Here is a 14,535-nt window from a genome sequence, read left to right as displayed (position 1 = left end):
ACATAATAGTTGTCTTTTAGTATTTAAAGGGCATCTGTCATATGTGAGGGAGGAATCAGACTGGTTGCATTTATCCTAGAGAGATGGGTTTGGGGGGGAGGGTGTTTACAGAGAGACTAAGAGCTTCCTACCACTGAGAACAGAATCAGTGGAATGGAATGCTTTGAATAGTGAGTTATCCTTCTGGAGCTCTTCACACAGAATGACCACTTTCTGTTTGATACAATCAAAAGGTCTTTTGTTTATGAGTTGAACAGGATTTCTTTGCTTCCTTTCCATCTCTCAAATTCTGTAATTCTCTGTATAGGTAAGGCTTAATAGAAAAATAGGCTGTAAGATTTTAAAGAAATTAAAAAACTGGAATTCTAAATCACTTGAATGGTTTGGGGAAGAGGAAATTTTGAAATATGTCACTGAATTGTGGATCAACATTTGCTAAAAACTAGTTTTGGAAATAAGATCTGAACACTTTGGTCCAGTTTAATTTATGTAATTTATGAAATTGAAGTCTGGGGACTTGGGATTGAATCCCAACTGTGCTTCTTAGTGTCTGTGGGTAAATTACTAAACTCTCAATTTCATCTTCCTCATCTATAAAATGAAAAGATTAGATTAAATGATACTTTTGCCCCTCCCAGCTTGTCATCTATTGTCCTACTGTATATAGAAGAGCTAGGTCATATCTGATCACTAGTATGATGTTGCCCATTGGTATCATGGAACAGTATAGTGGTATGAAGAAATGAATGAGAAAGCACTGTACTAAATCCTGGGGACACAAATACAAAAGTGAGATAGTTGTTGCTTCAAGGAGCTTACATTCCAGTAGGGGAATATAATAGAGGAGATGGTGATCTCAGGCGTTGAATGACACAGCAGTGGTGAGGGAATCACGAGATAGTTGATTGGGTATTCTTCCCAGAGTAGGAGGGGGAGGGGAGAGGAGAGGAATTTTGAGGGAAGATTTCCATCCCAGAGGGCTGGTTGGCAGGTTTAGGGCTGACCATTGAAAGTGTTAGGCTCACTGGCATTAGCTCAGATCCAGCTTTGGAGATTCCAGACTGAAATCGGACAACCTGAATGTGAATCCAGTTTTGCACTTGGGACAGGTGTGACAAGGTATTTTGCCTCCTTCCATGATTTTTAAGTGATCATAAATAAACCTGAATTAGGCCACTGAATAATCAAGGAAATGAAGGAAAGAGGCTCATAGGATATAGTCATATGCTCTGACTGCATTTTACTGACCTCTTTTGTTGATTGGTTATATTATACATATTTCCAGCTTATTTTCAACCAGGGAATCAGTCATAGACAATGATGTATTGTGCGCTTCTGTATGAGTAGAAATTGTCAGAGTCAGGGTGAGGGAAAAATATTTAGTGTTCACAATATTTTAAGACATAGTAATCTGGTTAAGGAGGCAGAATCCTTATCCATAAACAAAATTGAAAGCCCTTCAACTTCAGGTTATTATAGTATCACATAACTGTTGGAGCTAATTATACATGTGTTTGCATAATGAAAGGAGCTAGAGTAACAAAAGGCAAAGGAAATCTTCTCTTGAGAAAGTAAATTCCTAATTGTCCTGCAAACAACCAAATTGTTTTTTCAGGGCTACACAGAAAGTCTGAGTAGTTTGTGAACTCCCTTATTTCCCCTACTCTGTACCACTGAACCCTTCTACATCTTTTTCATCTTTTCTTCTGATCCAGTCTCTGGAGCAAAGGAGGCCCTTTCTTCCCCTTTTCAATCTTCCAGTTACTCTTGTCTTCATCTCTCCCTGTTTCCTTGAGGACTTTGATGCCTTCTAATCATTTTCTCTCATTTTCACTCTTTCTGCTGACTTAATTCTGCCATCCTACAAATATGCCTGAGCTTCTCACATCCATTTAAAACCTTCAGTTGGCCCTGCCTATCCCTTCACGCTTCCGTCATACATTGCTTTCACAGTGAAAGTCATACATGTTTTTCCTCTTGTTATTGATTTATTTTCACCTTCCCATTCTACTAAAAACTCCTTATTACTTTTAAATCCACTGTTCTTTTTTCATTCCTTGATTCTTCAGTTTTTGCAGCCTCTAATACCATTCCTTTTTTTTTCTTTCTAGCCATATCTGTCTTTAATTTTTGTCATATTCTTCCGCATTTTCTCCTATATGTGTTAATTGCTATTGTCCTTTGCTTTATCATTGTTCACTTCTCATTCCCTAAACATAGGTAACCCTCGGACTTTGTCTTGGGTCCCTTCCATACATTTATTTGGTGATCATATCTACTCTCATGAATTCAGTCACTTCTAAGCTGTTAGCTCTCAAATCTGTCTATCTAGACTTTTTTCTTTCCTTAACCCTCATTCTGTATTTCTATCTAGATGTCACCCATCATCAGTTTATGCTCAATATGTCCAATAAAACCTCCAGATTTCTCTCTTTTGAGGATATTACCAACCTCGCAATCTCCCAGTTGCTCCGGATTCCTTGGTCCTTCATCACATTTTATATCCAGTCCATTGCCAAGTTTCATTAATTCTTCTCTGTGTCACTTTCTCCCTCTTCCAATACCATCACTATTTCAGGTCCTTATCACTTTCTGCCCAACTACTGCACTAACCTCTTAAATGATCACCCTACTTCCACATTCCCATCTTTGATCCATCTTCCACATGACTTCCAAAGTAATCTTCCTAAAACAAAGGCATAAGTAAGCATGTCACTTTTATCTTCAAACCCTTTGCCTCAAGAATAGCTCATAAAGTCTTGACTGGTGTTTAAAAACCTCCCCAGTCTGCCTGTGTGCTGCCCTCCTTCACTCCGTCCCACCCACATACATTGGAGTCCCTCCTGAAACCCTTGCCTCCTCTCAAGGTTCTCTCAAGGCGCCATGTCCTCCTTGCCTCACTCATCCTGTTAGTTGTTGGTAACGTCGCCGTTCAGTGGTTGTCCGAGGAACTGGGTTCAAGTCCTTTGTCATGTCTTACCTAGGGGCCAAGGACAAATCACCAAATGCCTGTTCCGTCCACTCCCAGATAAGGGAGTGCTAAATCTTTGCTCTGTCGACATGGTGTATCACCCAGTAAAATGGAAGGGCTTCTTGCAGACAGGGAGTTTCTCTCAGGTGGGTGTCGTAGTGGGCAGACAGCATACTCAGAGTCAGGAGGACCTGTGTCCAACCTCGGTCAGATAGGGCCCAGCTATGGAAGCCTCTCAAAAGGCTCCAGGTTGCAAGAGAGTTTCTGTGAAGTGGTTGGAGTCTCCTTTGGGAGTGCCCTACTTCCACAGCTCCCCATGACAGAGCACAGACTCTGTGTGGGTTTCTGAATTGCATTCTCATTGTGAGAACAACACAGTGTAATCTAACTCTGCTGGTGCCCTTTCTCCCTCCCCGCCGGCAGGATCCTCTCTTGCCTGATGGAGCATCTCTACACGGAGAAGATGGTCGAGGACTGCGAACACAGGCTGCTGGAGCTACAGTATTTTATCTCTCGAGACTGGAAGTAAGTTTCTCCTGCCCTAGCCCAAGCTCCTGGCCTCTCCTCATCTCATAACATTGTCGGTGGGAAAGAGTTGGAGTTTCTTTTTGATCCTTTATTGCTTTTAGTATAGTGTCTTGGGGGCAGCTAGGCCACTACTGAGCTGGCACCAGATAGTACTAATTTCTAAGAGCTCAAAAGCCTGCATCACTGGAGCCTGAGAAGAAAGCAAATCACAGTTTTGAATTATGAAAGCAAATTAGGATTTGGGTTTTTTGTTTGCTTGTTTTATTGATATAGTAGATGCGAATTTTAGAAATTTCTTTATTCAAAGTAATTAAAATCATCCTTTATTATGAATTTCTTAACCATCAAAAATAAGAACTTGATTCCCCTTTTATCCAACTACCCAGATTGATTGCTGGCATTGAAGACTATCTTATCAATTCAGTTTATTCCTTACTCCCAGACCAACAGGTGATGAATGGGTAGAAAATGTCATGTATTTTTGTTCTTAATTCTTTGAAGTTAGCTAATATTATACTATAGAGATCTTACCCACACTGTCCAAAGATGGCTAAAAAGACATGTTCATGAAAATAAAGTATTTCATAATTTAGTCTGTCTTTAGTTTTCCTATTTTATCACTGTACATTCATAAAAATTGTGGAATTCTGAAGCTACCTGGTAAATTTTTCTCTGTTCTCTTCTGTATTTTAATCATAACTCCTAAAGTGTTGATTATATAGTTAGAACAGAATTAAGCTTCCCATGATTCTTGGATAAGTGCACAGTTAAATTATTTCCCCAACTTTTTCTTTATTACCAAACTCAAAATGTGATATAGATATGTTTTCTGGTATTGATATATACATAATTGGTAACTTAAAAATAAGGCTTTTTAACAATCAAAATAAAAAATTCCTAGCCAAGTGGGAGGAAGAAGAGAGATTTACCAGGAAGGGGATGAGATAATGAACATAGAATGGGACTGTGTCAGAGATTTGTCTTTTCCTTATGGCCTCTAGTATGTCCAAAAATATTGTGCTAACATCTTTTTAAAATTTTTTCTCATTATTTTATTCTTCCAAAATCATGTGTAAAGATAATTTTCAACATTGACTTCGGTAAGACTTTGTATTACAAATTTTTCTCTCTTCCTATATCCCCCCCTCTCAAAACAGCAAGCACCTTGATATTGGTTAAATATGTGCTATCCTTTTAAGCACATTTCCACATTTATCATGCTGTGTAAAAAAAATCAGACCAAAAGAAAAAAAAAACATAAGAAAGAAAACTACCAAACAAACAAAAAGGTGAAATATATATATATATATATATATATATATATATAAAATTAATATTTTATTTTTCCCTGATTACATGTAAATACAATTTTTAACATTTCTTTTTAAAATTTTGAGTTCCACAAAAGGTTTGGCAATTGTCAGTGCTGTAAAATTACCCATGCATATAACTTGTAAATAAAAAGCTATTAAAAAAAAATAAAATAAAATTTTGAGTTCTAAATTCTTTCCTTTTCTCCCTCCCTACTTCCCTTAATAAGAAGGAAAGCAGTTTGATGCAGATTATATATGACAATCATGTAAAATATTTCCATATTGAAAACAGAGAGAAGCCAAAAAAAATTGAGAAAAAGGGTTTTTTTGAAGTGTACTTCGATCTGTATTCAGATACTGTCAGTTCTTTCTCTGGGAATGGATAGCATTTTTTCATCATATGCTCCACAGAGTTGTTAAAGACATGTTGGCTATCCAGTTGTGAGTCTGGTAGATCAACATGAATTCTGAGTTTGCTAAGCACTGTTATTACCATGAATTAATCTTTTAGGTGAGGTCCAAGTTTTCTTTCCTATTATAGAGTTGATACTCCCTACCCAGCATTTTTCTCAGGGAAAATCAGACTTTAAAGTGGGTAACACAGGTTCCTAAGAAGGGAGCATTTTTATGCTTTCAGATTGCCTGGCACTCTTCCCAGAGGGAGCTGCTTGTCATTGAGTGAAATAAAAGTCCTATGTAAACTAAAGTGTGTCAAAGTCCCTGTTTTTTTACTCTCTTCTTTATAGACTGGATCCTGTTCTTTACCGCAAGTGCCAAGGAGACGCCTCTCGCCTCTGTCATACCCACGGCTGGAACGAGACCAGTGAGCTGATGCCCCCAGGGGCCGTGTTCTCCTGCTTGTATAGACACGCCTACCGCACCGAGGAGCAGGGCCGGAGAGTATGCAGCCAGGGCTTCTCTTCCATTTCTGAAATGCTGGGATTGATAGTCTCCATATTGTTGTAATTAGCGCTGGGAAAAAGTGTCCATGTATGTCTCCAGCCAAAAAATTCCCTCTCAGACAAATACTTGTATTCAGTTATTGCTTCACAATGAGAATATGGCAGGTCTTCAGTGAGATTGCCAACCAGTCTTCCTCCCCCCAGGCTTTGATCTGGTGTGATATGAGTCACACAGGTTCTCCTCGCAGTGGAGCGGACCCCTCTGGGGTAGCTTTGCAGGCTGCTCTCCATGGCTCGCTCTTGACTCCCTGAGCCGGAGCATGCCATCTGTTAGTGCCTCACTGGGGCTTGTTCACTTGTCCGACTCCCCGTGACCTCCTTAGAAGTTGCCTGTCAAAGATACAGGAGTGGTTGGCATGGAGATGAGGCTGTCTGACTCTAGGCCCGGCACTCTCTCCATTGTGCCATCTCTCTGGCCCCTTTGCAGGATACCACACAACTCTGGAGGAAACCCTCCAGGATCTCGGGGGTCCAGCATGGTTGTTTCAGTTCATTATTTAGGTTCAGGAGGCAGAGATTAAATTCCGTGACTTCCTTATTCACAAATATACCCCTCTTGAACTTGCCGGAGGGCACAGGATATAGAATCGGGGTCTATATTTTTCATTTCTGCAAATAAATCAAACCCTTATAAGTTTGGAGCTAGATAAGAAAGCCCTTTCTTCCAGCTGACACTAGAAGGCCTTACTCTGTGGCCTCCTTAAAGTCTGTCTTGTCACATCTTCCTATGTAGCTGTCTCGAGAATGCCGAGCTGAAGTCCAGAGGATCTTGCACCAGCGGGCCATGGACGTGAAGCTGGACCCTGCTCTCCAGGACAAGTGCCTTATCGACCTGGGCAAGTGGTGCAGTGAAAAAACTGAGATGGGCCAGGTGGGGAACCAAAGCCCTTCTTTTCTACAGTTAAGCACCTCTTGTGTGCTTGATGCAGGGAATGCTAAGACATCTACTAACTGTTTCTTAACCTTAGGGAGCTTAACATTCTACTTGTAGTCATTTTTATTGGAAGCTTGAAGGTTAGATTATTAATCCTGACACGTGGTGAGTTCTCAGGAAAGGCTTCCTCTTGGAAATGGCTGGGTGGCTGAGCCCCAGAGGGAGCTGGGGACTGAAAAAGAGAAGACAGAGAGATAGATGGGACAGTCTGGCCTAAGACATTGAGACATGGAATGTCATGTCCTATAGAAGAAACTGCATGTAGATAAGAGTGCCTGAGAGGGAAATAACAAAAAATGAGTTGGTGCCTTTAAATGGTCTACAAAAGAGTGTGTATCTTCTCATTGAGGCAGCAGGGTAGAAAGTCACAGAATTCTGGTTTAGTATTAACACTTGGCACTTGTTTAGAGGAGAAATTAAGAGAAAGGACAGGTAGATGAGAGGCAAAGAGACCGGTGAAAAGTGTCTCCTTGTCTAGATGAAGGCGAGAACTTGAAGTGCCTGATGTGGTGGTGAATGCCTGGAGAGGAGGGCACAAAGATAAGACCTCATGTCAGGGCAGAATTGACTAGCCTTAACTATTGAGTGTAAGGTTGAAGGAGACAAGAGCCAGCTTGTGAGCCTGGGTGCCAGAAAGGAAATGTGAAGAAGTTAGGAGCAGGGTTAAGAGAGAGAGAATGAGTTCTCAGTTGGACATGTTGTATTTGAGATTCTGTGACTAGTGTCATTTCATTTGAAATAAATCAGAGGTAGGGCACTGGCAGGACTCGATAGGGCTGAATATACAGTTTTGTAAATCACATATGGAGAAAGGATCATTAAATTCGTGAGAACCCTTGAAATCACTCATAAGAGAGAGCTTTGGGGCAGACCTGCTGGTAGGGATTGGGATCAGGATGATGAACCAGCCAGAGACTGAGGACCACTAGCCCCCAGAGGAGGGCTCTGCTCCAGAAACGCAGGAGAGAAAATTCAGGCTGGGAAGGTCTCAGGAGGGGTGAGATGGCCTCAAGTATAAGTAAGAGACCCCTGGTGATATTTAAGCTACCAAGGTCAGAAACCAGTAATCGGGGAATCACTAACAGGATGTGGATACCGTGTGAAAGCCAGTGGCTTTCTAGGAGTGAAGAGGTCCTTGCCCTCCAGTCTTTCCTTCTACAGGGCTGATTGCAGCATAATAAGGGGAGTCCTGTGGTCTTTTCTCCATCCTCTTTCTCTGGAGGCTCTGTGGCCTCTGACTGTTGATCACCCTCCTTTCTTTGGGGACTCTCTCAGGACACCCCCTCTTCTGGCTCTCCCTTTCTCTCTCTCTCTCCACCTCTGTCTCTCCCCTGCCTCCACGTGCTTTTCAGTCTGATGACTTCCAGCCTCTTGGCTCCTCCTTGAACACGATAGTTCCATCTTGTTCCATAGTCCATAGCTTCCAGTCATTATCATTGATTGTTCTTTGGGCCTGGAATCCTCTCCCTCATCTTGGCTTTAGCAAAAACCATTTAATAGGAAAGTAGCTATTGCCATGGCACTGTTTTAGGAAGGTACTAATTATTTAATTCACCTGAAGAGGGAAAAAAAATATACTTTTATTCAGGAGCAGCCCAAATCCAGTTTATAAAGTCTCCAAAAGTACACTTATCTCCAACGATCCTTCCCTGCTTAGGCAGAATTAGTCATCACCTTTATTGTACTAGCAGCAGTAAAATAGTCATGGGTGGTGCTGGGACTTGGCTCCTCATATCAGGGGGTCCTCTGATTCCCAGCAAGAGACTGGTGTGCCTCTCAGACAGTTGTCCAGACCCTATCTTAACTTCAGTTCAGAATACAGAGGACTCTTCCATTTAATTCTTTAATTCTTCAAGTGGTCCCTTTGAAATAAGCTTAAGATCAATTTGAAAATCCTCATTCTCCTCTATGTCTTTTTTTATACTTAGACATCTTTCCAAATGAGCTGTTTTAGTGGCTGTCATCCACAAGGATTCATTTGTATTCCAGCCCTAAGAACTTTACCTAACCTTTTCCCCTAATTTGTACAGATCCATAGAAAGCTAAAAATTGTTACTTTAATCTTAGTAACCAATATCTTTTCCTGAAGAAAGTATTAGTGAGTTTGTCTTAAATTCGTTTTCAATACAGAATTTTGGACATGTAACATATGGAAGCTCCAAGTGAAACCTCAGAATAGGGTTAAAGACTTTGCATCAAAGTGTAGCATTGAGTCCTCTGCGGCCCCTAACTGAATTGTCCCCTTAGAGTTTTGTGTGTGTATTTTGCCCTGAGACTTTAAAAACTTTTTTGACTGTGATCACTTGCATCAGGTAATTGTCCTTTAAGTTTATCTGTGGATCAAATAAAATCTTAGTGTCATTTACAGTGGATTCCTCTTGTTGAAGAAATACAGATCAGGAATCTTTCACTAGGAAACAGACACTTAGTAACCCAGGGAATTGATCATGGAAGTAACTACATAATGACACAGATTTTGTTTTGTTTGTTTTAATTGTAGGAGCTTGAATGCCTCCAGGATCATCTTGATGACTTAGTTGTGGAATGCAGAGATATAGTGGGCAACCTCACAGAATTAGAGTCAGAGGTAAGCCATTTACAACTTAGAAGGAAAATGTTTTTGCCAAGGGCCTTTTCCTTAAAGACCTGCTGGTTCTGACCTATTTTTCCCTTTGAGGGCATTATATTTTCTTTTTGTCTAATAACAGGACATAGAGAGCCCTTTTCCCCTCTCCCCCCTTGCCCAGCCTTTCTTAACTTCCTTCTTTGGAGTCTTCACTTCTCCTGTGCCATTCACATCTGTAACCTTCTAATCTCTTGAATGACCCTCCTCGTATTAGCTCTTTGACTAAATCTTCTTCATTCAATAGAATCTACCGCTTTGCTTTCCTTATGATTCAACCTGACCTTATATTTCTGGAGCAGCAGTTTATCTACCTTCTTTTCAGCAAAAGGTTTAGGAACATATTTTAAATAGGGTCACAGTCCCTTATCCTCACTCTGTAAGACATCTGCCCATTCTGTCTTCAGACTCTCGCAAAGCAACCTGAGGAAAGAACCTTTTAAATGAAGGGCAGCCAGGTAGATTGGAATGCCTTCACTTAACAACTCTAGTTGCAGTCAGTGACATGTAGAATTCCTCCCTCGGGAGTGGGACTTTGTAGTGATTCATGTGATTAAGGCCATCATTTACAACCATGCCTATTCTCCAAAAACTTGATCATTTGTCATTTTATTTGTGGATGTGGACATTTAAGTGACAGCCCTCTGGCTTATGATTTGGGCAAGTGTCACTGCTCAGTTATTATTTTTCAGTATGTTTCTCAGCCACTTAATTTTTTTAAATCTTCCCCCAAAACTTTCCAAATAATGATATTAAAAGTTTCTCTCTTCCTCTTTACCTTATTTTCTCGCCCTGCAGTTTCATGTAGGCAGAGAAGTTAAGGCCCTGTAGAACAATGTTTGTCTCCAAGAACATGAGAGCCACATTCTTCCCTCCCCCCAAATCTCTAAAATCTGCCTAGTCTTATATTGGGTACGAGCAGAGTGGTATATATGGGGAATATGGGTGCTCTTGACTTACAGGTTTTTGCCAATGGTCCATATTGTTTTGGATGGGGTAGAGAACATCCTAACTTTCTTGTGCCAACAGGAAGTCATCCAGATTTAATTTGCAAATAGCGACTGAAACTCAAAAAGATAACTTCCCCAACAAATACTAACCTTTAAAAATGTAGCAAACCCCACCTTCCTTAGCCATTTTGTTTCTGTATAGAGATATGTATTTTTAATTTTTCCAGTTATAAGTAAGACATATTTTTTTACGTTTGTTTACAAAGTTTTTAAAAATTTTAAAAACTTTAAAACTTTGAGTTCCAGATTCTCTCCTTTTCTCCCCACCCCTACCCACTAAAAAGGCATGAGTGAAATTATGTAGAACATTTCCGTAAAGATCACCTTGAAAAAGAAAAGGGATCTCTTACCTCCTTTTTCTCCCCTTCCCCGCCCAAAAAAAAAAAAAAGTTTAAAAAAAAGAAGTCAGTTCTTTCTCTGGGTATAGATAGCAACTGTAGCCATTTCTAAACTCAAATTGTAATCTTGTCTCCTACAGGACATTCAGATTGAAGCTTTGTTGATGAGAGCCTGTGAGCCTATCATTCAGAATTTCTGCCATGTAAGTGACCTTTGAGAATTGAAAAATTAAATTTGATACTTATATACTGGGTACCTATTTCTCCTCCCCCCCCCAAAAAAAAAAAAAAAATCTGTTAATCTCAAAAGGAAAAGAAACTTTAGTAAATTAGAAAGAAAGAATAACTCTTCAAAGAGATACTAACGTTATGGGGAAAACTTAAGCAACATGTGGCTTATGCCCTAGTTGATCATGTATGAATCATGACTGAAACATACTCATAAATAACATGGATTAGATGTGGTTTAAAATCAGCAAAGATTGCTTATGTCCTAGCAGAGCAAGAACAGTAACATACATTCATGTTTTATAAGAAACACATTATGTAAATTGACTTTTTCTTTTCATTTATTTTTGGACTGGTATTAATTTTGTTTACAAAATCAAACCCTTATTCATCTTTGAGCTAAGGGGGGGTTGTTTTTCAATTGGAGGTTCAGTGAGTTTTGCCTTCCTTCAGGATGTGGCAGATAATCAGATCGACTCTGGAGATCTGATGGAATGTCTGATCCAAAACAAGCACCAGAAGGAAATGAATGAGAAATGTGCAATTGGCGTCACCCACTTCCAGCTGGTGAGTATGTCTAGCATGGCCCAACTTCTTAAAATGTGCCTTGTGCCCCCATATGGGAGCTCACAACTGAATGTGGGGGTTGTGCAATTATGGTTTGTTATCAATAAATGTTTGATTTGTATACCTATGTCCCACGGGATCGTGGAAACATTTCTGAGGCAAAAAGGGGTCGCAAGTAGACAAAGTTTAAGGAGCCCTGCCTCTAACAAAGGACAATGGTGCAGCAGTTTGAGGGGTTTGCTCATCAATCATCTACTGCTCTTATATAAAGTCAGAGCAAATCTGCAGTGGGAAAGCTAAGATTTCCAGTCTTCATTCTATTTTAGTAACTATATATTTTTTTTCTATTTGTATTGGGGGAAAATAATCTCAAAAACTATTAGTTTAAGGATTAAGATTTGATTAGAGTGATTAGCTTTCCTGGTATGGATGTGAATGTTCAGATCTCTGTGTGTGTATATGTGTGTAAGTGTAAGTGTGTAAGGTCCTTCAGTTAATAAGCATTTATGAAAAGGATCTGCTTTTGCTAGGAGCTAGGACTCCAAAGACAAAAGTTTGTCTCTTAACATTTCAGGTCCAGATGAAGGACTTTCGATTCTCCTACAAATTTAAAATGGCTTGCAAGGAAGATGTCTTGAAACTTTGCCCCAACATCAAAAAAAAGTACGTAGGTTCCCCTGCCTTAAGTAGAAAGTGTAATCCTCCTTGAGTCACTGAGTACTAGAGAAGCAGCCCTGAATTCCTCCCCTAGCCTCTTTAACCTGAGAAGATTGATTTAGGACCTTGACCTAATCAGGAGAGGAATCCATTGAGGCTGTCATGGAGGCAAAGCCTTTTGGCTTGTAGCTGCCCCCCACCTCTTCCCTTGTGTAAGATGGCCATGTCCATCCTCCACTGGCGGTTCCCCAGGCTGGGAGCAGCTACAGTCTTTGGGGACAGAAGTGTGGGGGTCTGGTGCCCAGGCTAGTAACATAGAATGTGTGCGGCAGAGCAAAGGCTGACTGGTGGGTTGGGGTGCTGCCCAACTGGGGATCCCCCCAACACTCCCCCATCATGTCATTCTTGAAGAAAGCGACAGTGAAGAAACAAACAGGGACTCCTACATCCTTGGGCTACTGCTAGCAGGGAATGGAAATGCTGAGCCCTTGGTTTGCTAAGTTGGGAAACAGGGCCAGGGGTTTCCTTGTCTTCCAGGAACTGATTTGTAGTGACTCAAAGACAAGAATCAGACTTAGTGCTACTCATCCCAGAGAGTCTGATCTAATAAAATGGGTTTCAGTGTCAGGCCTCCCACACAGGCTTCTGAAAAGCTTCCCCCAGACTCTTTACTCTGGAAGGAAGAGAGCTCTGCAGAGATGCCTGAGGGACTGGGTTGTCATTGGCGGGGGAGGGGGGGGGGAGGAGAAGGGGGGCGGGAGGCTCAGGCCCTCTCCTCTGGTTGGCAGGGTAGACGTGGTCATCTGCCTGAGTACCACTGTGCGCAATGACACGCTGCAGGACGCCAAGGAGCAGAGGGTGTCCCTGAAGTGCCGCAGACAGCTACGTGTTGAGGAGCTGGAAATGGTAATGCTCTGGGCAGCCCGCAGGGCCTTGTCCTGCTTCCCTGGGGTCCCTGTCACTGCAGCATAGAGCCACCCTTTTTTATTGCTTGTGGGAAGATTTGAGCGGGGCCCGGGGTCCTGTAGCTTTATATAGAAGCTCTGCATAGCAACAGAGACCCTTCCCCCAGGTTCCAATCTCCCTGCTAACATGGAGAAAAGCCACCTCATCCACTTTTGCCATCCTTCAGTCTTGTCAGGAACAATGGTGTGAGTCCCATGTTGACCCTAGAATAGCTCCCCAGCACCTCGGAACCCTGCATGGCGAGACCCTGGGAGCAGGGCACACAAGGCAGCCTTCCCATTCCAGAGAGCAGAGTGTGAAGTGCTTCCCTAGGACCGCCCAGCCAGCATGTGGCAGCCACGGGGGCTGCTCCCTCGCCTTTGGCTTTTGTGGGAGAGCTTTGGGTCCTCGCTGAAAGCCTGCCACACGTGAGTCTGGGACGGTGCAACTTCTCAGCTCACGCCTTCTCTTCCATGGTTCCTTTGTTGGTGCAGACAGAGGATATCCGCCTGGAGCCCGAGTTATACGAGGCCTGCAGAAGTGACATCAAGAACTACTGTCAGACCGTGCCCTTTGGCAATGCCCAGGTAAACCTTGTGGGGACCTTCTGGGGAGCGGGGAGAAAAGCTCAGGAGGAAGCTGGAGTTTGTCGCCCTCCCGGCAGTCCTCCTCACCGCAGGGTGATGAGTTTGCCAGTCAGGGGCCAACTTTAAGCTGGCCTAAGCCAGTCTGAGCCATGAAAGTCATTGGATTGTTTTTATCCACTTATCCTCGTGGCTTCCTTTTCCTGACGCTAACCCCTGTCACAGGAGGGTGTGCACTGGGTCAGAATACGAACACATCCTGACTTGTGCCATCTACAACTAGCTGGAAACACACGTTGGGGAAACATCAGGCCATAGGGCTGTCTCATGCTGACTTTGTCTCTCCTCCCAGATCATTGAGTGTCTGAAGGAGAACAAAAAGCAGCTTAGTCCTCGCTGCCACCAGAAGGTCTTTAAGTTGCAGGAGACAGAAATGATGGACCCAGAACTGGACTACACGCTCATGAGAGTTTGTAAACAAATGATCAAGGTAAGAGGCCGTGTCCCAAGCTTCCAGATTTGTACTCATGTTGATTCAGGAGCTCTTTCTGCTAGAGTATGTTGCAGCCCATCTGTGTGCTCCTCCTGTCCCCCAGCTACCCCCAGGAGACCCCTTTGTGGTCCCACCACAAGGACATGTTCGGGCTGCCCACCTGTCTTTTCTGGCTCATGCCATGTGACCAGGCCATCTTCTCTATACCATCTTCCTCATGCTATCTTTCACTCCAGCTCTTTTTCAGAATTGCTTATGGCTGTATGTTGCAGCCTGTTCCCCATTCACCATGTTCTTCTCCATTACCCTCTGGTGCTCATTCTTACTTCTTTAGTACATTGTACTCTGTCTTACTGCTGTACACGCTGACAAGACTAGTAGT

The 14,535-nt window shown here is 42.2% G+C and overlaps 1 protein-coding gene across 1 annotated transcript in view; it reads left to right on the top strand.

The window, feature by feature from the left end:
• GLG1 (golgi glycoprotein 1) overlaps positions 1-14,535 on the top strand; it is a 145,321-nt gene that overhangs the window by 113,695 nt on the left and 17,091 nt on the right. The window contains exons 10-19 of the mRNA XM_031949991.1: positions 3,395-3,496; positions 5,559-5,712; positions 6,508-6,645; positions 9,209-9,295; positions 10,820-10,882; positions 11,361-11,474; positions 12,049-12,137; positions 12,920-13,037; positions 13,571-13,663; positions 14,013-14,150. Of these exons, the coding sequence (XP_031805851.1) occupies positions 3,395-3,496; positions 5,559-5,712; positions 6,508-6,645; positions 9,209-9,295; positions 10,820-10,882; positions 11,361-11,474; positions 12,049-12,137; positions 12,920-13,037; positions 13,571-13,663; positions 14,013-14,150 (1,096 nt within the window). The remainder of the gene's footprint in view (positions 1-3,394; positions 3,497-5,558; positions 5,713-6,507; positions 6,646-9,208; positions 9,296-10,819; positions 10,883-11,360; positions 11,475-12,048; positions 12,138-12,919; positions 13,038-13,570; positions 13,664-14,012; positions 14,151-14,535) is intronic.

The sequence above is a fragment of the Sarcophilus harrisii genome, chromosome 2 (assembly GCF_902635505.1).
Source record: "Sarcophilus harrisii chromosome 2, mSarHar1.11, whole genome shotgun sequence".
NCBI lineage: Eukaryota > Metazoa > Chordata > Mammalia > Dasyuromorphia > Dasyuridae > Sarcophilus > Sarcophilus harrisii.
This window is presented reverse-complemented; position numbering and strand designations above follow the sequence as displayed.